The sequence below is a fragment of the Festucalex cinctus genome, chromosome 18, assembly GCF_051991245.1.
Source record: "Festucalex cinctus isolate MCC-2025b chromosome 18, RoL_Fcin_1.0, whole genome shotgun sequence".
Taxonomy (NCBI): domain Eukaryota; kingdom Metazoa; phylum Chordata; class Actinopteri; order Syngnathiformes; family Syngnathidae; genus Festucalex; species Festucalex cinctus.
Window position 1 is genome coordinate 789982 of NC_135428.1, and position 23845 is coordinate 813826.

The window sequence follows — 23845 nt, forward strand, 5'->3', positions numbered from 1 at the left end:
TATGAGCAGCACGCTTGCGGCATCTCTCGTCAGGGGTCCCACAGGGCACTTTATTAGGTACCTAATAAAGCATAGATGGATGAAATTTTGCGCACCACCATTACCATTCATGCAAATATTACGTTGCACAAGCTGTGGGTCCATCATGGTGGAAATTTTTTTTGTCTTGGTCTCGTTTTTCATATTTCATGCATTTGAACAGGGGTGTGAAGACTTTTTCTATCCACTGCATTGGCTCCGCAGATCTTTGCTCACTTCCACGCTTATATCTGGCCGACGTGTAGCAGAGAGGGGATTTCCATTTAATGTGTCAGCTGACCTTTGGCGTGCGAGACAAAAATCAAAAAAGCTCAGACGTGCAAAAATCCATAAAGCATCGCAACGCGGCGGCTGCAAAGATTATGAGGCTCATATCTCTGGACGTGCAGTCAAATAATATAGATCACTTTTTTTTTTCCTTCTTCTCTACAAGGCTTTTTGATGATAAGCTGATTATGGTAGTAAAAGGTTTCACATTAATCGCACAAAAATACATTTGTTGAACAATATTCCGGCCACCTTGTGCTCTTAAAAAAAAAAATTAGCCAAAAATTGTCCACCACATATTTTGCTATTCGTGAAAGTAGGACACAATTTTCATCTAATTAAAAACTCATTTGCTCCCAAAAACGTATAAATATGTTCTATTGTAAATGTTTTAAGTTTTATGCTCGATCATACAGAAGGCTTTGATGCAGCCTATCAATTGCACAGGAAAAAAGGTAGTAATTCCCAAAACAGCCAGCAGGTGGTAGCAGAGTTTAAGAGATCAACCAGGGTTCATGTTGAAAATCAGCTAATTGCTACAAAACAGAAACAGATTCAAATGTACTTTTTTTTTTCCTGATGAAAGAAGAAACTCTAATCTTTCTTTTAGCAGCTTTCATGTTTTTATAGAAATAAAACAGAATATTTTGTGGGCCTTGCAAAAATCTGTCAAAATCCAGTCAAAGAGCCAAGAGTGAAGGGGGATTGTTTCAGTCAAAATGGCTGCCAGTCAATGAGTTCAATGAATAAAACAAAATATGAAAGACTCAAAGGCACCTTATGGTCATAATTGATGCATCTTATAAACAATAATCATTGACATTGAACCGCATCCAACTAAAAGGCTGTTCCTAATATTTTGTCCCTGGCATGTTGACAAGAAGGTAACGAAAATGAGAATAAATCAACAATTGTCATCACGTTGCTTATTTATGATGCCAGAGTTCATGAAGTGTGCGTTAAGTTTCTTTTCATGACCACACAATTGCTGCAATAGATTTGCATCCCATTTGATTGCGCAAGTGTACCTAATCAAGTGGCCAGGAAAGGAATCGCCATTTGGAGATGACTTGTGAGACGTTGGCAGTTTACGTTGAAGAGCAGTGCAGCGCGGTGGCCACGTGGTACGTGCGGGTCAGCGTGCGCCGCTTCATCTCGCGCGCCATCTGACACACCGACAGCGGGTAACAGCAGCACGCCGCGCTCCAGTCCTCGCACATGTTGCCCTGCGGGACACCACCCGCAACGTTATTCATCGCTTCCGAGTTCCATTGCGACCAATCATCAATCGTTACTGTGGGAATGCTGGACAGACATTCAACTTTTTTTTCCTAAGTGTCACTTTCCACGCCCACTTCCATACATCATTACCGGATGTCTTCCACTGCTCGGTGGCACAGTTGGGAAACTGCATTGTCCCGTAACCAGGAGGTTATCATTTCACAATTTATCTCTCCATTCACTTCATAAGCATTCCACATTCATTCAAATCTTAGCATTCAGCATTCCCACGCAATTTCTACACAAATTGCACTTAGTCTAGTTTATGCAGCAGTTTTTCATACAAAAAAAATGCAACTAAAACGGCTTTACATAGTTTCATCATAAATAAATAAATACAAATAAAAAAAAAAAAAAGCAGACCGAACCCCAGCTTCTGTCGCAGAAACTGGGGATCATTTTTTAAGAACATAAGACCGAGCCAAAACTATAGAATGAAAATACTAAAAGAATAAAGAGAGGAATAATAATAATATAAAAGGCTGAATGTTCATAGTTGTATTTCGTGAAGCGCATTGTCGTCTCGTCTTCATTAGTCGACGAAAATGCAGAATGATTTCGTCCCACTTATTTATTAATGCGGGTTTTGTTGTGGTGAAAAATGCGCGTTGTCGAAATTGGACTCACTCGGATCTTGTATCGCTCCCTGAGCGCGACCCTCATGGCGAAGGTGGATCCCGGCAGGAGAGGCAAACACCAACACTCGCCGTACTGGTTGGCCAGACTCAGGTCCAAGCAGCACGGCGCCGCCGCGCCCACCGCACCTGCGCGGGGGAGGACGCCATCTCATGCATGTGGGACGTAAACGAGGACAAGAAGACTTTGCCCGAATACGCTTACACGTCCACTTGTCCCGGCAGACGTCAAACAGGCCGCTGGTCCAGTCGCCGCCCGTCTGCGTGATGGTGGTGACGGTGGTGGTGGTGACGCCCAGGCCGGGCTGGGTCGGCGCCGCCTCGCAAAAGGCGTGGTTTGGCCTCAACTTCAAATTGGGATCCGCCTCCTCCTCCTCCTCCTCCTCCCGAAACCCTGATCGAGACGGTCTACATGCAGCGCTTTGTCAGCACTTGGATTGTTCTTATATCAAGGCAAACACATAAATACGTTCATTGTGGGAATGCTGAAAGCATTGTTATGTTATTCTCCTCACTTTTTGCCATGTAACAACTCCCAGATGATACTTCCGATTTACACCGTTCAAATTTCAACATTCACTGCCTTTGACGGCTATACACGTCAATTATCCATTCTAAAATAAAAATTTTATTCCATCACTTGCCAATGGGGAAATTAGTCACAATTAGTGTTCCTTTCATCAATGAAAACTAGACAAAAATTATTTTGTCAATGCACATTTCATTTTTCACTGGACTAAAACTAGACCAGACTAAAAGCCTCATTAATAAACAATAACTAGGACCAAATCAGAATGCATTTTCGTCGACTAAAATGTACTTCACTTCATAAAAAATGGACTAAAATCTGTAGACATTTTAGTTCATGAACAAAAACGAGATGAAAATTGTATGATTTTGTAAAAAAGCAAAAAAAAAGAAAAGAAAAAAAAAAAGAAAAAAAAAAAAGCTTACAAGAGTGTTTATCCAACCGCTAACTGGTGCTTGCTATCTTCCTAGCTTGTAGCATGGCGCCTTAGTGGACACTTGATATATACTGTAATTGTGTGTCAAGTTGCTTTTCATTCAAAAAAAAAAAAAAAAAAAAAAAAAGCTAAACTTTGATGTCAAATTGTTGTAGATCCGAAATGTTCAACAAATGACAATTTTTTATTTATTTATTTTTTTTACAGGGGTAAAATGATTGTCTTGACTATAACTACACTACAGCGAGTTTTCGTTGCCCAAAACTTGGATTAAAATAAAGTCTAAAATTCTCGCTTTAAAGCCGACTTAAAAATAAAAACGGGATCTGGTGGACGAACTGTGATAAAAACTAACAAGCGTGATTGAAACCCGACTAAAGCTGAGATGAAATTTCAAAATGAACACGAGCCACAATAGCATGAAGTCAAGTCGAGTCTGTAAGATTAAAAAGCAATAAATCAATGTGTACATTATCGGATCTCATGCGATGACGGGAATGTAGACGAATGAACGTTGTGGCCTGCCAACGTTGGCGCCAAGAAAGACGCCGAGCGGCCGACAAGCCCAACAAACAAACACTTACTGGCGTGTGACGACGGTCTGCGCCATCGCGCCTCCGACTTGCTGGCGTCCACGAGAGAAGAGACGTGACACTCACCGAGTGCGAGGAAGCATGTCCGGGCCAGATAATAACACACAAGTTATGAGAAAAAAAAAAAAAAAAAAAAATGCTGTTCAGGAGAGATAAAAGTCTTTTAGCCGTCCTTTGCACTAAACGCTGCAAAAGACGCAAGGTAATGTATGGTTGATCATACATGCTACAACAAAAAATAAATACTATTTCTTAGTTAATTATTTAAGATTTTGCATTCTATAAATTAGGTTTGAATGATTGCTAACATTTCGAAGTAAAATGATAAGTCATGCGTCGTTCCTTTTCACAGGCAAAACAAATTGTTTATAAAGAAAGCACTTTGAAGTCTATCATCCAGAAATATGACAACATGACTCCCTCCCGCCCTTAAAGTCAAGTTAACCAATCATTTAGTGACACACAAATATTGGTTGTGACCAACATCAGTCACATGTACTTATTTTCCCCGTAAATTCAGCTTCATTCATTCATTCAGCTTTCAGCATTCCCACGCAATTTCTCCGCAAATTGCACTTAATTTCGTTTTAACAGCTTTGCAACAATTGCTATTTTTCCAAAAGGCTTCAAGCAAATGATTACGATATGATAAAAGCATTCCTCCATCGTTTCAAGTCAGACGGCCACATTTGTGATGTTCCCTTTTCTAAAAACACAAACAAACGCAAGTAAATGTTACGCTCACCCTTGGGCGGGCAAACAAAAAGTGACTCCATGGGAAAAAAAAAAAAAAAGATTCAGGGAGAAAATACCTTCAGTTGATTTATTTGTTTATGTTGACTGTGACACTTTTTTTTGTTAGTCACTCCCACACACCCCCGGAAAAAAAATAAAATACTCAAGTACAAAAATAGAGCAAGATTAAGAGATTATAGACAAGAGGTTTGGTTTTTTTCATCATAGGAAATCTAAAAATGAATATTATTTGTTTCAAACAGAAGGTTGTGTATTTCGTTTTGCGGGGTGAAATTATGGAGAACTTAAAACAATGTACAAATATGAATCAAACATAAAAGTGACGTATTTGCGGGATGCAAAGAAAATGGGAGGGGCTTAGACGACCAATAGGTGATGAGGAGTGCAGCTGCTTTATTGATGACATATTTCAGCTTACTATGGTTTGCATCTTGGGATTTGATATTGTTGTTTTTTTGGAGTATTGATTTAATATTATTATTATATAGCTGTTCATCATCACTGTTATGTTTGTTACCTTTTTTTTCCACTGATGAAGAATAAATATGTAAACTACGAAAAGATGAAGAAAATCGATGTGAGGTGCGCTTGGTTGAATTTTGATTGTTTTGTAGTTATTTATTTATTTTAGTTGTATATGTTTCCTACTGTTATCGTTTTATTTTTATTAATTTTCACGTTCAAATAAACTCAACGGCACTTTTAAATGGTTCTCATGGGGTCCTAGCGCTGTCGCTAATCGCCATGGCAACAAAATACATAACTTACCATGGGCCCAGCGGTATATAGGGGACACTTTGAGGAAAGTGTGTCATTTTTAAACTGCATAAAAATGTGTCCTGGAAAGAAATAAGAGTTATGACTGCGGGTGGGGAAAAACAACGACAGATCCTAAACATTTCATTTCACCGGTTTTATTATTTCTCTGGAAAAATAATAATAAGCACATGAGACAAACAGGAGGGACCGTGACGACGCTTCATATATATTTTTCTATGATCAAAGTCGCTCCAAAGTTTGCTATATTATTAAAAAAACGTTTCCAGATATGAAAATCATGATTGGCTGTTTTGTCGCAACATTTCACGATGAGTGCGTGCGTGTTTGTGTTTGTGTGCGTGTGAAATTAAACCAAGTAGGCGAGCGTGTCGCCGATGTCGACGTCGGCGAGCCCGCCGTCGGCCACGCTGACTTTCTTGTCGTCGAGGTTGATGCTGAACACGGACTGAGGCGAGAGCAGCACTTTGCCCAGCGCCTCCTGGCCCAGCACGGGCACCCGGCGGGGGCCCAGCAGGGGGTCCTCGTAGCGCATCAGCTTCACTCTCGACAGATCTGGGCATCGGGGAGGTCACATTGTTATTACGGAAGGGCCAAAACATGCCTGGAGAAAATTCAACGGCAAGAAACTAACCAACCACCAGAGGGTGCTGCAATCGCACAAGTGGAAATCAACTTGACATTTTTTAAACAGATGTGCTGCTTTTAATATCTGTCGACGACGACGACATTGTGGTAGTCTTAATATCACGATATCGGCAATATCGTGACATCCCTTAATTATTATTGGACGCCACTTTCAAATATGATCCAAAAGGGTTTTTAGACTTCAAAATGTCAACATGGATGGGCTGTGTTTAAAAAATCAAAAATAATCGATCGAATCAATTTTCCTTTTTGAGCATGATGATTCATAAAACCCTTTTCCCTTTTATGAAGTATGAAAACAGGTACTGCCTCTGCAAAATTTGGCTCGTGGAGTTTTTTTTTTTTTTAAATCATGTGTTTAAGAGGAACTGATGTTCCACAATTACTCAAAATTAGATTAAACTGAAATGAATCGGAAAACAATCGAAATGGAGTCCAAGTGAACTCTTGTGAATGGAAACGGAATCGACTGAGGAAATGAGAACGGGTACCCGGCCCAACCGACCTTTGATGAGCCTGTTGACCTTGGCCAGCCTGTGAACGACGACGTCGCCGCTGTCGCCCTGCCGGATGTCCAGCTTGGTGGCGAAGAGGCCGTTGCACGGCTGCGGGTTGACCAAGGTCACGCGGACCGACGGCTGTCCGTCCGCACACAAAAAAATTGGACGTTTCAACATTCATGCGCAAAATTTGGCGTCCGTTCGTTCCTTGCGGCGCGAGCGGTCACCTCGGATCTGAACACGCAGTACGGTTGCCCCGGGCAACAGTCCTCCTTCACTTTGTCGTCGGCCTCCGACGCAAACAAGATGTCGATCCGCTCAAGCTGCATGGGGGGAAAAAAAACAAAAAAACACCTTGACGATTGCGCATGGTGCCGTTTGTTGTTTTTTTTGTCAGGTGTGTGGCGGTTTCGTACCTCGAGGGAATTGGTCAAGTAGACCAGATTCTCCGTCAGGACCGCCCGCTCGTCAAACTCCAGCTCGAGGTCCAAAACCCGGGGACCGCTTTTTTCAAGGTTCTCCTACGCAAAGGAAAGAAAAACACGCATGACGCTTTAACTCCCGTTTCTCACTCACGTTTATGAGAAACTACCCAACAGGATTAGGCTCAGTGAAGAGAGGGCGAAAAGAAAAAAAAAAAAAAAAGTTTGGCAGGATTTTGACTTTATTCTCACTTTAATGTTTAAAGACTTTAAAGTCAGAATTCTCAGAATAAGTCATAATTTTGAGAATAAAGTCATAATTATCCATTTAAAGATTAAAGTTTGTTTTTTTTAAATGCTAGATTCAAGATTAAAGTGCAAAAAAAAAAAAAAGTGAGTCGAGTGTCGGCTGTGTTTACGTCACTCCAGCGGAAACTTGACAGCACGCACAGATTTATTTTATTTTTTTTAAAGATTTACTTTTACTTTTCTTTTTTCTTTTTTTATTGACCAAACCCTGAAAACAGCTGAGCCATGATTGGCCGTTAGCACAGGTGATGATGTCATTAGTCGACAGCAAGTAGAAAAATGACTTCTTTTTTTTTTTAAAAAGGTATTAATTGTACATGAAAAAAATTGACATTTTTTTGCTGCTGAAAATGGCTCAAGTATCAACTTGAGATAAATCAAGCTAAATGAAACGCAAATTGTCGTTGTAACGTAAATTCTCATTGGGCTTTATTCAGGCACGGAGCGGCCATTTTGCCGGGTCGATGATGTACCTTAATCATGGCCACAAAGGGCATGACCCTCTTCATGTACTTCTTCAGCTCGGGCAGCGCTCCCAGATCGCTCGCTATCACCTTGTTGTCGGGAAGGACGCCGTTGTTGCTCTGCACAGATGGGGGGAAAAAAACAAAACAAAAAAAAAAACACAAAACAATTGTTGCCATCCTGTCATGTATGGCAATATGTATTCTCGAATGTGTGGCTGACCTTGTAGTGCTTTCCCAGCAGGGACAAGGCGCTGTGTTGCCACGCCGGGTAGCTCTTGGCCACGTAGATGGTGCAGTGGGAAGGTTTGCTGGGGGGCTTCGCCTCACCTTTCTGCTCAAGGAAAAACACAAAAACACAATAGTGATCATTACAAAAACAACAACAACAAAAAAAACAATCTACACATTGATTTGAAAATTCCCCAAGTCCATATTTTGGAATAATAAAACATAGCCGACGTGAAACCAAAAATGGGGCTTAGCAAGGTTATTTTTACTCAACTCAACTTTATTTATAAAGAACCTTTTAAAACAAGCAATTGCTGTGTATGAAACAGAAATTGGTCATGCAGTAAAGAGTAAGTCAAATAAGAACAAAACAAAACGTATGTATAAAAGTGAATAAAATGTACATCAATAAACTAATAAGTATGTAAGTGGATAAATAAAAAAATAAAAAAATAAAAAAATAAAGATTAAATTCATAATTTTAGTGAACTAAAACTAGCGGAAAAACTAAAACTAAAATTCAAAAAACAATTCCTTTAATGAAATAAAAATAAAAACGGAATATGCTTTTTAAAAAACAAAACCTAACTGAAATCACATTTTATGTTTACAAAACTATAATTATAGTGAAAAATGTCCTTCATTTTAGTCTTTGGTAATTAATTTATAATGCATTAGACTTTGGGGATGACTTCAAGTCGATTTATTTTGATATGAACTGAAATAAGGATGTTTGAAAGTGTGTCACGCAGGAAGTGACGTTATCTCGCAGCAGCCAATAGAAAAGCACCAAAAGATGACGTCGCTACCATGCTGTTTTTTTAAATAATGCGCGCAAGTAATACACTTTAAAAAAAAACTAAAACTAATACTGAAAGTAAAACTAAACATTTATCAAATAAACTAATAACCAGCCTGATAATTAAAAAAAATACATTTAAAAAACAAAACTCAAATGAAAAATTCCAAAAGTATTCTAAGAAATTCCACATTTGCAAATATTTTGCGTTCCCAGCAGAGCACGTCGACTCGTGTCGCACGGCGGTACCTTATTTTTGGGGGGAAGCATGTATGCTTTGAGTCGGAGTCGCAGGTCGTGCGCCGTCTCCGTCAGGTACTGCGACGAGCGCATGAGGATCTCGTCCACGGGCCCGGCGCTGGGCCACGTCGCCTTGGTCACCGAAGAGGGCTGTCGGGATAGAAAGAGGACAGCTTTCAGTGGACTTTACAAAACCGTCGTCGTTAGAAGAGGTGCATGTTCCACTTTTTTTTAGCGGGAAATCCAATTTGTCAGCTTTGGGTTTGTTGCTAAGTGACGAGTCCAATTTTTATTATTTGATGATCTCTTCTCTTCTTTTTTTGTGCTCGTGCATGAGAGTGTTGAAAATATTCTTGGCCCTCTGCGTCGTTTGGAACGAGTGAGTATGTGAAGACAAGATCCTGGTGGTCACAGCGAGCCTCGGATGGATGAAATAAACCGGGTTGATGGTGGGTGTACTCATGAATATATATTCGCGCTGCGCTTTTCAAAACGTCCCTTTCAAGTGGACAAAAAAAAAAAAAAAGGATGAAAATCAGTCAGGTGCGAACTCGCGGTCAGTGTTGCAAATCAGAATTAACGGGTGGTTACCTCACGATATGCAATACAAGGCTCACGATAACGATTATCTCACAATTGTGTGCTTCAAAAAGTGAAAAAAAAAATGTTTTAAAATGTTAAAATTGAAGTTTTACTGAGTACTGTTCTGTCATAAAAAAAAATACTTTTTACTTCCTGTTTTTCCTGAATATTTTTTTCCCCTGTTTTTTTTGGGAAAAAAATATATCAGTAAAACAGAAAAAAAAAAAAGATTAAAAAAACTGAAAAAAAAAAGGTACTCAAAAAAACAAAAACAAAAAAAAAACAAAGCTCACCTGCAAAAAAACAAAAAAAAAAAATGCGTGGGAATGCTGAAAGTTGCATGCTATTAGTGAATGCTTACGAAGGAAATTGAAGGATAAATGACAAACCTTGCCCAGCAGTGCCCAGGTGTACTCGCACAGGTGAGGACAGATGGGGGCCAGCAGCAGCGTTTGTCTCTCGATGAACTGGAAGACGAGTTGTCGGTGCATGCCTTCGATGGCCAACTCCCTGTACTTATCTTTGGCAGCCTGTAGGAAACATTCTTCATATTATTATTATTTTCTTGTTTGTTTGTTTGTTTTCGGAATGAACAATTGTGAATTGCTTGTGCGAGGATGGCAGCCTTTTTTTATTTTGTATTTTATTTATTTACCTGGAACTCAAAGAATCCACACTTCAAAGCCTCTTTGAACATCATCCTGTCGTAGTGTTGCTCCGTCTTCAAAATTCCAGAATTCATCTCGCTGGCCAACACACACAAAAAAAAAATCCTTTCAAGTTTCGACTTGGGGCTTCTTTTAAAAAAAGATTTTTTTTTTATTATTATTTTTTTTAATGCAGCCTCTGAAATGCTTCCAGACTGGCTCGCAAACCAAATTTATTTGACGGCAGCTTTCATATGATATTTCAAATGAATATTTTGCATGCGTGCCCACTCGTATGGTCAGTGAGGTGAGCGTTGACTAGTTTAAGGAACTAAAAAAAAAAAAAAAAAAAAGTTACTGCACTACAGAGATAAAAGCATTGGGGAAAACTTGACCTTGATGTACATCCAGTGCTTGCTTTGCTTAAAAAATTAAAAATAAAAATAAATCTTACATAGCAGGTGCTGAATGCATATGTGCAACGTTTTTTTGTTTTGTTTTTGTTTTTTGTTTTTTTAAATATATTTGGGACAGTCAACAGTCAACACCCCCATTAAAAAAAAAAAAAAATGCTCTGAGAGAGGCCAAGCTAATTGTCACAGTGAGTTGAAATAACCCAGACACAAGAAAATGTAACTTTTGCCATAAGCATGACACCTTCTTGTGACTGCCCATGTCCGATCATTCAGAGTAGGGATAAACCGATGATTGCATTGTCCCAATACCTGGCGAAAACGCGGTCGTTGAAGGTGTCGGCAGGTCCAGTCCTCAGGTTGTTCTGGTTGGCTATCATCTCCTTGACCCACTCCAGCCAGGTGTAAAGGCGCAGGATGCCGGCGTCCGCCATGGTCTCCACAAAGTTGGCGTCCTCCACCGTGTCGCCCGCGTCGGCCAGGGCCAGACGCATGCCTGAACCAGAGCCAAAAAATAAATAAAAAATCAATGAAATGAGAAACAATGCACAGGAATCCAATTTTGCAGCAATTAGCATGAGAATATAGTTAAGTTTCATCATTCTTCACAAATCTATTTAGAATTGTGAGTTGTCGAGCTTTTTTTTCCAACATGGCCCTGGTTGATCTCTTATACTCTGCTGCCACCTGCTGGCCCTTTTCAGTGGAGCTCTAGCATTGTTTTTTTTTTTTTTTATGTTAGCGTATACAGAATGCATTTGATGCAGCCTCAACTGCAAAGACGGTTGAAGAAATACTAGTTATTACACAAACAGCCAGCAGGTGGCAGCAGAGTAAAGGAAATCAACCAGGGCCGTGTTGAAAAAAAGCTCAATTACTCACAATTCTCAAAAGATTTGTGAATAATGATGAAACGGATCTATATTCTAATGCTAATTGCTACAAAACGGAAACAGATAGAAATCTACTTTTTTTTTCCTGATGAAAGAAGAGACTCTAATCTTTCTTTTTGGTAGGTTCCATGTTTTGATAGCAATAGAACACAATATTGTGTGGGCCTTGCAAAATTTGTCCAAATCCAGTTAAACAGCCGGGAGTGAACTCGATTGCGAAATGTGAAAACGTCTGCTGGGATCGGCTGATCACCGATTTCCCAAAATTAAGGAAATCGGGGCCGATGAATTGGCCGGCCGATCGATGGGCGCACCCCTAGTTTCCACCACTTTGAGGCGAAGCGTCTCAATTGTTGAACGACGAGATGCGGCGTCCATCCGAGCGTTTGAGGAAAGTGGCTAATTCATGCGTGAGCAAACACGACGACAAGCGACCGTCTTCATCTCTTCATCAGCAAAATGACTGTCAACTTGAGACTCGTGCAAATGAATACCCAGCAGGCACCAGCTCCGAGACGTCTTCATCAAGAGATTGCTTTAATTGGACGTCATTGCAATTGAAGTGATGCCATTTTTTTTTTTTTTTTTTTTTTTGCTGTTGATCCCACAGCTGTGGAACCGGCAACGCAACAATGAACAGGAAAAAAAGCCGTCTTTGCCCCTCCGTCTCCATCTGCAGGCGGAAGCCGTCAAGCCAACGCGCGACAGGCGCCTTTTGAGAGGCGCGAGACGGGTCGCGAACCCAAAAACGTCTCGTCTGCCGTCAAGAACGCGGAGCTTCTTTTTACGCCCACGCGGGCTCGCAACGCAAACACGTCGCTCATCTATTATTCAACCGGCTCAAAACGGGAAAAAGGAAGTTGCGGGGAAAACAAGGTGTCAGAGGTGAGATCGAAATCAAGGCAATGCGAGCTTCGTGGGAAAATTCAGAGCAACAAAGAATGGACGTGATGGAAACGTTAAACGAGGCAATGAACTCACTTCTATCAGATTTTTTTTTTAAGTACTTTCCATATGGAATCAGTCATTTTGTGATTACTATAAATGAAATGATCATACGGGAAGTCACTTCTAATCAAGCTGTAAATTATATCTGCATCTCATTAGGAATATAAATGAGCTTGTTTATTTTCGAGCAAAATATTTATTGTGCAATAATGTGTAATGACTCATGCGCTCGGCAGATGTTTCACTTAAAAATAAGAATGGCAGAAACTTAGAGATACTTGATTCATTGAGCCATTTTCAGCAGCAAAAAGTTCATATTTTGTCAAGAATTAATTTGATAATTGTTTTTATGTACATTTAATACATTTAAATACAAATTTTTCCACTTGCAGTCGACTGATGATGACATCACCTGTGCTCACGACCAATCATGGCTCAGTTTACTGATCAAACCCAGAAAACAGGCGAGCCGTGATTGGCCGTGACCTACTTCCTGGGAATGTCTCGATACTATTTTTCATCAGTCCCAAATTCAATTTGTCAAGTGTCTATTCATTTAGGAGGATGAGAAATGTTGCAAGAAGGAAAACGATCGTACCGTCTGCTGAGAACTTTTTGATGGCTTGGCTGAGCGTGAGGAAGTTTCCGGTTGATTTGGACATCTGCTTGGACGAGAAAAGCAGATGTTAACGCGCCATCCCGCAGAGAGTTTTTCCATCAAAAAGCAGCGCACAAGATCGTGTGACAACGTTTGATTCAATATGACAAATCTGCCCATTAATTAAATAAAAAAATCAGACGTACCTTCTCAGAGTTGAGGAGCAGATGTCCGTTGGCTCGCACAGCCTTTGGCCACTTCTCGCTATGGACAACAGAGGGCGACGTCGGCGGTGTCATAAAAGAGGGTTGACAACATTTTATCAGATCGACACTTCTGGAAGCATTTACGGGACAGTCACTGTCGAGACCAATCCGCCGACGCAAAGACCCCCCGAAAAAAAAAAAAAAAAAAAAAAAAAAACTCACCTGTCATAGGGCCACATGGCCACGTGGTTGTAGAGGTAGTAGGACAAGTGGTTGGGCACCAGGTCTTTGCCCGACACGCGCACGTCCACCGGGTACCAATACTCAAACTCCCGCCTCAGCCTCTGGAGATGCTCCTTGGGGATGTCCGTCTTCGGGAACGGCGACGTCTTGAAAAAGATGAAGTCCCACACCTCCTTGGTCATCTGATGCGCTCTGACACAAACAATAAGACAGAAATGGGGAAACGATGAGTTCCATGTCATTTATAGTTTTGCAATTTTTCATTTGAGTTACTTTTTATTTCGTTTTGTTTTGTTTTTTAAATTTAGTTAGTTTCAATAATAGTTTTTTTTTTGTGTGTGTGTATTTACTTGTGCACAATATTTAAAAAAACAACCATGAGTTTGATGTCATCTTTTGGTGCTTTTCTATTGGCTGCTGCTAGATGATGTCACTTCTGTGTGACACATTTTCAAACGTCTTTATTCCGGTTCATTTCAAAATAAATCGACTTAAAAATCACATTTAAAATCATCCCTAAAGGCTCGTGCATTCAATTCATTACCAATGAACGAAAACGAAGGACATTTTTGCTATCATTATAGTTAGTTTTAGTTTTGTAAACATAAAATAGTCTCATTTAGTTTTCTTTTTTTTTTTTTAAAAGCATTCTCGTTTCTATTTTATTTCGTTAACAAAATTGTTTCTTGAATTTTAGTTTTTTTCATATTAATTTTAGTTAACTAAAATGATGAATTTGATGTTTAGTTATTCATTCATTCATTCATTCACGTACCTACTTACTGATGAAAATTTTTAGTTTCAGTTTTTTGGTTGGTTTTAGTTTACTACCATAACCTTGACTAAAACTAAGGAAAAACACAAACTAAAATTCAAAAAACGAAATAAAATAAAAACGAAAATGCTTTTTAAAAAAACGAAAACTGAAACATTTTATGTTTACATAACTAACTAAAACTAACTTTAATGATTGCAAAAATGTCCTTGGTTTTAGTCTTTGGTAATTAAATGAATGCATGAGCCTTTGGGGATGATTTGAAATGTGATTTGAAGTCAATTGATTTTAATATGAACCGGAATAAGGACATTTGAAAGTGTGTCACGCAGAAGCGACATCATACAATTAAAAAAAGAAAAACCACATGAAATCAAAACTAACTAAAATGAAACAAACAAAACAAAAAAAAATCCAAAACGATGATATTCGGGCACGCGCACGACGACGAGCCAGGTTTTTTTTCTCTTGCCGACATACTGGATGGCCAGCGGCGAGGCGCCCTGCCCGTTGAGCGCGCCTCCCTGGAGGAGGTGAGCCACCGTGTAGTAGGCCATGTAGATGGTGGAGTCCGACAGGGACTCGATCAGCCACTGCTCGTCCCAAGGCAGCCGCGTTCCTATGGCAACCAGGCGACAAACATGACACAATAACACTTTGACAGCAGGCTTAAGGAAAAGCGGGGTGGGGGTGGACAAGCTTAAGAAAAACATAAAAAGGGAAAAAAGAAAAATAGAAATGTGCAAATTGTTTTTTAAGACTATTTCTGTCGAAGGATGATAAGCTGCTGCCGGTTTGTGTTGTGTCAACGTACAAAAAAAACAAAAAAAACATTCAGTCCTTTTCAGGTGTCTCAAAACATGTCAAGCTGCAGTGTCTGGCCTGTCAACAGTCACTTTCAGTCTGCACTGGCTCTGCTTGGTGGAGTCAGTCACTCAAAAAAATGGGGGGGAGAAAAAAAACAAAAAACAAAGTTTGTGTCTCCCTCCCCATTACAGTGATGCCATTATGCAGGATATTTTTTTTTTTTTTTTTTATCTCCGGAATGCAATGTTGTGGCGTGACAGGACAGACACCATTGGAAAGGTCTCATGGAGACCAATCGGCGGGTGCCCGTATGTCACCCGGTCGGACGTAGAGTTGGAGAGATACAGCCGCGCAAAGACAAAAAAATAAACAAACCAAAACGCAAGCCGTTTTAAAAAAAACAAAAAACAAAAAAAACAAAAACTGAGTCAGTTGCTGGACAGATAAGCTGATGAGTCTTGTTCGTCTGAAGACTTGCGTCCATTTCTACACCACACTTATGAGGCACTCCCCCTAGTGGCCTACCAAGTAATTGCTCAATAAGTAATAAACAATGGAGCCGTTCTAGTGGCTGTATATCAACTACAAATATCGCAATACTTGTGTAGGCGTATGGATAATCAATCAGGAGACAAAGTACCACGATTTATCGCGATATCGATATATCGTCACACGCCTAGCAGAGGTACTGAACTAAATTTTGCACAGTGGAGGTGAGCACTTACCGAGGCCGTACGTGCGTGAGCAGGCATGCTCCTGGAGCCATGCCAACGTGGCCTCAAAGTTTCTCCTGGTCTCGTCACAAAATCTGCGCACAAGCAAATCGATAAGCAAAACAAAAAAAAACAAAAAAATGGCCTGCTATCAAAAGAATGTCACTCTTCTTACGTCTCCAAAGACTTGAGGACTTGGTTGGCCTGCCGCTTCCACTCAGCGTCGCCGTAGTCCAAATACCTGAGACGCAAACCAGCTCAATTGGAATAGCTGGCACGTGATTGGCTCAAGTCGGCGTCCGCGCCGCTTCACTTGACTCACCACTGATCGCAGAGCGCCACCACGCACTCGTCAGCCGAACGCGACATCACCTGTTTTTCGGGCTCCATGTAGATGCAGGCGTCGCCCTGGCAAAGAGACAAAAAGGTGCAGCGAGGCGTCGACATTCTTGGGGGGGGGTGCCAATTCATCCATGACTCCACCCACATTGTATACATTTACAAAAGTGTGGTTACCTTTTCCACCATCATCTTCTGGATGGGCTTCTTCACATCCTGGACCTTTTGACCTTTGTAGCCATCAACCAACATGATCTGACGGGATTCATTCATCATCAGTATAATAAACATTCAAAGTTTAACATGTGATCCTGGATCATTGACAATAAAAGTGATCGACTGATGATGACATCACTTGTGCTGAGGAAGTAGTTAACGGCCAATCATGGTTCACCTGTTTTCTGGATTTGGTCAAGTGAACTGATCCATGATTGGTCGTCAGCACAGGTGATGTCGTCATCAGTCGACAGCAAGTAGAAAAATTACTTTTTAAAGTTCATAACTGTACATGAAAAATAATGAAATTACCACAATTATAGACAGAATATTAATTGCTTACTATTGAAAATGGCTCAATGAGTCAAGTATCCCTTTAAGAAAAATCGATTCAGCAATATATTGCGATATTACAGTGTGCAATTCCTGTATCGATTCGATTTGCGGCCAAATCGATATTTTTGATGGAAATATGCAACAAAAAGTGTTGGTTTGGGTTAGTTTTCACAATTGAAGCATGGAAAAATGTCACATTAGTGGAACATGAAGCCTTAATATTTGATTTGAATGTTGTTCAAATACAGTGTTGACGTTTCACTTCAATACATTATCATACAAATATTACAGTGTACATGTACAAGTTTGCTGATTCGTATTTTCAAAATTTTAGTTAAAAGAAAAAATTCATCGTATCAAATCAAATCGCCAGGTAAAAAGAAGAAAAAAAGAAAAAGAATATGAAAAAAGAAAAAGCAAAAAAGCAAAAGAAAAAGCAATAATCGCTGGAGCAGAGTCGGTCAAGGTGCACTTAACTAACTAACCCCTTCGTAGAATCCCTTCAGGTAGACTTTCTCCTTGGCCTCGGCCAGCTTCTCGCGGTCATTCTGGCTTTGGATCTTCAGCTCGTCGCACACCAGCGGCGCCGAAAGGTTCCCGTAACCTGGAATGTCGATGATGGGAATCTGAAAATACAAGACAGGACACCAACTCGGGCTGGGAAACTTTGCGTACATCACAATACGATACTAGGGCTCACGATAACGATTATCTCACCATATGACGATACCGCCATTATCCATAAATTGGTCAGGTCATAAAGACACGATAAAAACTACTCAAGACATAAACTGATGTTTTTCCAATGAGAAAATCGTTTCTTTTCGTACACAATATTCAAACTGTTTTTTTTTTTTTTTTACAATTAAACAGGTACAAATGTCTTCATTGTAAATCAACAATGGAGCCGTTACGGTGGCTGTATATTCACTACAAATATTGCGATACTTGGCGTATCGATAATCTATCGGGAGACAAAGTACCGCGATTTATATCGATATATCGTCACACTCCTAACAGACAACATAGCAGCTTGAAAACTACAATTGACGGCTTCAAGATGGCGTCTTGAAGCGATGAACTTACCGGCTCAAAAGGCAGCACCATCTTGTCCTCGATCCCGTATTTCTCCCTCAGGGCCTATTCCAACAGACATCGAGTATTGACGTGATTCCGCAAAAAAAAAAAAAAAAAAAAAAAAAAAAAAAGATCAGCTACTCACTTGCTTTTTCTTGAGGTCCCTGAGAGCGGTGATGTCATCAGGGGCGTCGGAAGGCACGCTGGTCACGACCCCCGTGCCTGATCGTGGAAGAAGCCCACAAAACAAGTGCTGATTTTTATTTCCCCGACTTTACTTTCCCCGACATGAGCTGTCGTCTAATTGCGTGATGAGTAGAGTTGTTGGTTATACTTTTGGAATTTTTCATTTGAGTTATAGTTTGTTTTTGTAAATTGATTTAGTTTTAATTCATTATCAGGGTGGTTCTATTCTAGTTATTTAATAAATGCTTAGTTTTAGTTAGTTTCAGTATTAGTTTAAAAAAATGTGTATTACTTTTTTCATTTTAGTTTTGTTTTGACTTTTTTTTGGAGTTTTGTTTTTTTAAATGTAGTTAGTTTTCGTGGTGGTTCGGTTAATTGTTATTAGTTTTAGTTATTTTATAAATTTTTACTTTAGTTTTAGTTTCAGTATTAGTTTTAGTTTTTGTTGTCGTTTTTTTAAAGTGTATTACTTGTAAATTCTTTGTGACACACTTTCAAATGTCCTTATTCCAACGGTTAATATCAAAAGTAAATCGACTTCAAATGACATTTCAAATCATCCCCAAAGGATCATGCATTAAAATAATTACCAAAGACTAAAACAAACAAAATTTTTGCTATAACTATAGTTTTAGTTAGATTGTGCAAGAGTTTTTTTTTTTTTTTTTTTAATGTGTATTACTTGTGCACAATATTTAAAAAACAGCATGGGTGTGATGTCATCTGAAGGTGCTTTTCTATTGGCTGCTGCCAGATGATGTCACTTTTGTGTGACATACTTTCAAACGTCCTTATTCCAGCGGTTAATATGAAAAGAAATCGACTTCAAATAGACAAAAATGAAGGACATTTTTGCCATAATTACAGTTAGTTTTAATTATTTTTGTGAACATCAAATGTAGTTTCAGTTAGTTTTCGTTTTCTAAAAAAACATCTTCCTTTTTATTTTATTTTGTTAAGGAAATTGTTTTGTGACTTTTAGTTTTAAGCTTTATTGTTAGTTTCAGTGAACTAAAATAACCTTGATGATGAGCGCCGGACATTTTTGCAAAGGAGGAAAAGGTAAATAAAGGCGCTGAAAATGTCAGCGCACGAAAGCCGCACACCTCATTGCCTTCCCTAACCTTTAAAAAGCAGGTGGACCCGAGGGTAATTACGACTTGGATTCTGACATTTCACTTTTATGCCAAAATGAAAAAAAAAAAAAAAAAAGAAAGCCGAGTGTGAACGTGACGGCTTAATTGCTGCGGACGAACTTTCCGGCGGTACCTTTGTCCTCCTTGATGGTAAGCATGGGCAGAGCGTAGATGATCTTGTAGGACGTCAGGGGAGCGCTCAGGGCGCAGCCCAGGATGTCCTGCCCGGGAAGAAAAAAAAAAGATTGCGTTGGATCAATTGCAAGTAAAAGGCGACGGTTTGAAAGTTTCCTCAATAGATTTGATTTCAATATTTTCCAGATTCAATTCAATTCACTTCACTCTGATATTGATCAATTCTTCTTAAATATCAATGACGTGATTTAAAAAAAAATAAAAAAATCCACGAACATTCAATTCCAAATTAAATTTTGTTGAGGCGGTAACTGGTGAAAATGATTTATTTATTCATGAAAATAACACGTGTTATAATCAGTTCAAGTGTTCAAGGCAAACATTGACATCAGCGTGGATGAGATGAAAATGTTTTTCATAATTCAAATTCAACAATTGTAAATGCAAATTAAAATTATTAGGAATTGTCATAAAGTGCAATAAATCAGGTCTTTCATAAATGCAAGAAAGTACTTTGACTCGTGATAGAAAGATACAAAAAAAATGGCCTTTAAAATTCTAATTTCTTGTGAATTTATGTGATAGAGATATTAAAATAAACAATTAATGGTTTTATGAATCCACGTCACGCTCTAAATCGAATCGATTATTCAATTTAAAAATAATAAAATAAAGTGCAATAAGTCAGGTCTTTCATAAATGGAAGAAAATACTTTTAGATTCATGTGAACCTTAAATAAAAAAGTAAGATACAAAAAAAAACTTAAAAATCTGATTTTTAAAATTGTACTTTGCTAATATATGTGGGGGAAAAAAAAAGATTAAAAGGAAAATGGATTCGATATCGATGATTCGATTGTTCTTAAACCCATCCCTCTTTGAAAGTATCGCCTGCAATCATTTGCACTCGTTCTCCATCCACCCAACGAACGCGTTAACCGGAAGTCCTCTCCGGTGACGTATATCTGCGCACCTGTCCCAGCAACTCCATGACCACGGGGACCCGGCCGTTGTCCTTGGTGAATCCCTGGTAGGACATGTTCCTGGCAGACCTCTTGCTGCAGATGAAGACGTCCCCGGCGGCGCTGTCAAAGGCCACGTAGTTCATGTCGGGCCTCACCCAGCAGTTGGTCTGACCGAACATGGTCTCGGGTCGCAGGGTCGCCGCCACCAGGTAGATGTTCTTGCCTTTCATGGCGCTGCAGGGAAGAAAGGACGTGACGGACGGCAATGGAATACTTTTTGCTCACGTTCACACCAGACGCAAAAGTTTGTGACCTGCTGAAAAAAACTTTGGACTTGAATTTGGCCGTGTACGGCTCAACGATCTTCATCTTGATCAACGTGTACTCTTGAGGTCCCACGCCCTACAAGTCAAGACAAAAGGCAGTTTTTAATAAAATGGTAGCATACAACAAATTAATGTCATTCAATTGATATCATTATTAATCATAATAATATTTTTTATTATTCATATCATTATTTCCAAATGTTATTGTATTTTATTCTGATTTTTTTTGCCTCACTGCTTTTATATTTATGCTGTGTATATATATATATATATATAATAAGAATAATCTAGAATAGATCACGTTTTTATTTATTATATTATTTTTATTTTATTTTTATTTTTTTAAAGCACCACATAAGCATACCTCTCCTGTCTGCCTGTCATGGTCCATACATGGTTGTCCATCCTTGGGGGAGTAGATGGTATACCTGCAAAAAAAAAAAAAAAAAAAAAAAAAGTCATCAAAAACATAAATGAACATCCAATAAACATTCAGCGTTTTCATCTTACCGTTTCCCAAAATTAATCTTTTTTCTCTCCTTGAGGGTGACAAACTGCCAGCGGACAAAGGAATCGTAGAAAGGGTTGACGTCTGTGGTGATGAACGAGCGGCGCCAGTCCACCTGGGAGAATTCAAATCACACTTTCATTTGTGTTTTTAAAAAAAAAATGGCATAAAAGATGATTTTGTACCTTGACGCCCATCATTTTGAGATCTTTAACCGCCAGAGGAGGGAAATATTCCAGCCAGTGTTCGGCATCGGCAAACCGGGCGATGTCGCCGTCCGTCAGGCCAAGGGACCTCATGATGTTCCACTGGAAGGTGGCCGAACCCGATTTGGCCACTGCTTTACTCTAACGGGTAAAAGACAATTACAAAAATGGCAGACATTTATATAATCATCGGAATTTCTTTGGTGCCATCTGGTGACATCTTGATGTCAATGAAGTATGGTTAGCATTGGCATGCTAACTTACCATTAGTAATAGCATGCTATGCTAACTTAACATTAGCATGCTAACTTAACATTAGCAATAGCATGCTAACTTAACATTAGCAATAGCATGATAACTTAACATTAGCATGCTAACTTGCCATTAACATTAGCATGCTAACTTGCCATTCGCATGCTAACTTAACATTAGCATCTTAACTTAGCATTTGCATGTGTTAATTAGCATGTTAACTTAGCATTAGCATGTTAACATTAGCATGGAAAATATTCCACAAATATTCCCCTTTCCATGGAAAGGGAATGCCTCTATTGGAAGTAGGTGTTTTTTGATGCCTCCACCCAAGACTAATTGGAACAACATATTTTTGAAGTCAAATTCAGACCTTCTTTCCCTTGGCTTTGTCCTTGATGATGATTTCGTCACATGTCGTCGGCTTCTCCTTCTTCTCCTCTTCCTCCTCGTCCGGAAACTGCGGTGGATTTCCATACAGTTCCATTTCCCGCTTGAGCTTGTCTGCACAGGCCTTTGCAAAGAAGATTGATTTTTGTTTTTGCAATGCTACACACCGCATGTATCAGGCAATCTTCAAGAAATATACAAACATCCTCACTTTGATTGGCATGCCTGTACAGTGGAGACCAAACGGGAAAAGGCATTTCTTCCCTTTCAAGGACTGGTAGCCAACCGCAAACTGAGACAGCAAAAAAAAAAAAAAAAGACATGAGATGCATTTCCATGTTCTTTTCCTGACTACATTTTCAATTTCAAACTTACCTCACACTTTGACAAGCTGAATGTGTGACCAAGATGCAACCGCCCATTCATATAAGGATAGGGGAAGGTGACAAAATACTTGTTTTTGCTGTGAAACGGTAGGAAAAGTATAAGCCATCACATTACATCATCATGAAACACTTCCAAACCCAAATGCAAAGCGCATTATGACATTTAACATCAAGGACTGACTTACTGGGCACTTTCCCCAATTGTTGTCGCCGCATCATTCTCAAACGTTTTGTCGTTCTCCCACTTGGCCTGGATTTCGAGCTCGATCTTTCTCAAAAAGTCCAACTTTGCTGTTCCCTTGCGCTCCTGGGAAGACACGGGAAGGTAAGCAAGATGTACATCAAAGTAGGTGTGTAAAAAAAAGAAGAAGAAAAAAATCGATTCAGAATCATCTCGTGACATTACAGCAGGATATTACCTTAGGATGCTAATGTTGAATCAATTCTCGAACATTAACATGCAATCTTAGCATTAGCATGCTAAATTAACGTTAGTATGCTAACTTAACATTAGCATTAGCATGCTAATTTAACATTGGTATTAGCATGCTAAGCTAGCACTGGCATTTGCATGCTAAGCTAGCATTGGCATTTGCATGCTAAGCTAGCATTAACATTGACATGCTAACTCAGCATTAACATTAGCATGTTAACTTAGCATTGACATTAACATGCTAACTTAACATTAGCATGCTAACTTAACATTAGCAATAGCATGCTAACTTAACATTAGCATGCTAATTAAAGCATTAACATGTTAAGTTTGCATTAGCATGGAAATAAATTCCACAGAACGACTTTCTTAGAGTTAGGGTTCACAACTTAAGCATGGAAGAATTTTATATTAATGCAACATTAAGCCTTAATATTTTTATTTCAATGCTGTTCTTCAAACATGAAACAGATTACAACCTGTTTGTTAAAAACCGTGGCTCACAGTTATGACATAATTATAAATAATAAATTTTCATACAAATCTTACAGTGCACATGTACAAGTTTACTGATTAGTATTTTCTAAATTTGAGTTTAAAAAAAAATCACAGTAATCGACTTTAAATTCGTATCGGGATTAATCGGCATCGAATCGTCAGGTACGAGGCAATTCACGCCCCTTCATCAAAGAAGTGGCAACTTCAAATTCAACAACCAATGCGGCTCTAAACGTAAACGGTGGGAATCTGGTGAGAAAAAAATAGTGCCGTACTTTACTGAATGTTTGTGTAGTTCGAGTACTTCTACTGACAAGCTGTTTGCTAGCTGACTTGCTAACAGCCACTGCAAGTCAATGGAGTGTAACGCTCGCTATTTACAACAATATTTTTGGGGAAAGACTGCTCAGCAAGGAATTAACTTACCGTCATTTCGGTACAACCGACACGTTATCCCGTTGCTTCGTCAAAAATAAAAAATAAAAAATACACTCAAGCAAGCGCTCGACAAGAAGCAAAGGCGAAGGAAAACCCACGCCACCGCTGCACCGGCTGATGACACCACTCGCAATGAATTCTGGGAAGTGAAGTCCATTGCCCCTGTCACATGCGTAACACCTACTCTCCGGCAAAGTTCATACCTTGCTTCAATTTATCTACAAAATGTGGGCAACATGTTGTGTTTTAATAAGCAAATAATATCCT

The 23845-nt window shown here is 39.3% G+C and overlaps 2 protein-coding genes across 3 annotated transcripts; both read right to left on the reverse strand.

Annotated features, from left to right (window-relative positions):
* Positions 1–85: 85 nt before the first annotated feature.
* plac8l1 (PLAC8 like 1) lies at positions 86–4644 on the reverse strand. 2 transcript variants are annotated; one of them, XR_013279765.1, is made up of 5 exons: positions 3772–4644; positions 2428–2630; positions 2215–2351; positions 1335–1532; positions 86–319 (listed from the first exon to the last, which is right to left on the reverse strand). XR_013279765.1 is itself a non-coding variant. In XM_077504967.1 (4 exons), the coding sequence occupies exons 1-4, from the start codon at positions 3795–3797 to the stop codon at positions 1395–1397; spliced, it is 504 nt and encodes a 167-aa protein (XP_077361093.1). In that variant the 5' UTR covers positions 3798–4643; the 3' UTR covers positions 800–1394. The 2 variants fall into 2 exon arrangements, 1 of the variants encoding a protein (XP_077361093.1); XM_077504967.1 differs by lacking the exon at positions 86–319 and having other exon boundaries at positions 800–1532; positions 3772–4643.
* A 784-nt stretch (positions 4645–5428) lies between these two features.
* On the reverse strand, positions 5429–23735 carry lars1b (leucyl-tRNA synthetase 1b). Its single transcript, XM_077504732.1, has 32 exons — positions 23567–23735; positions 22395–22516; positions 22199–22286; positions 22035–22115; positions 21807–21947; positions 21161–21322; positions 20978–21090; positions 20832–20895; positions 20455–20543; positions 20150–20375; positions 19175–19262; positions 17865–17941; positions 17729–17782; positions 17128–17268; positions 16268–16345; positions 16074–16159; positions 15927–15992; positions 15764–15846; positions 14712–14850; positions 13436–13648; positions 13214–13271; positions 13008–13071; positions 10881–11064; positions 10164–10254; positions 9898–10038; positions 8936–9076; positions 7880–7990; positions 7666–7776; positions 6878–6982; positions 6689–6784; positions 6467–6599; positions 5429–5868 (listed from the first exon to the last, which is right to left on the reverse strand). The coding sequence occupies exons 1-32, from the start codon at positions 23570–23572 to the stop codon at positions 5663–5665; spliced, it is 3558 nt and encodes a 1185-aa protein (XP_077360858.1). The 5' UTR covers positions 23573–23735; the 3' UTR covers positions 5429–5662.
* Positions 23736–23845: the final 110 nt, after the last annotated feature.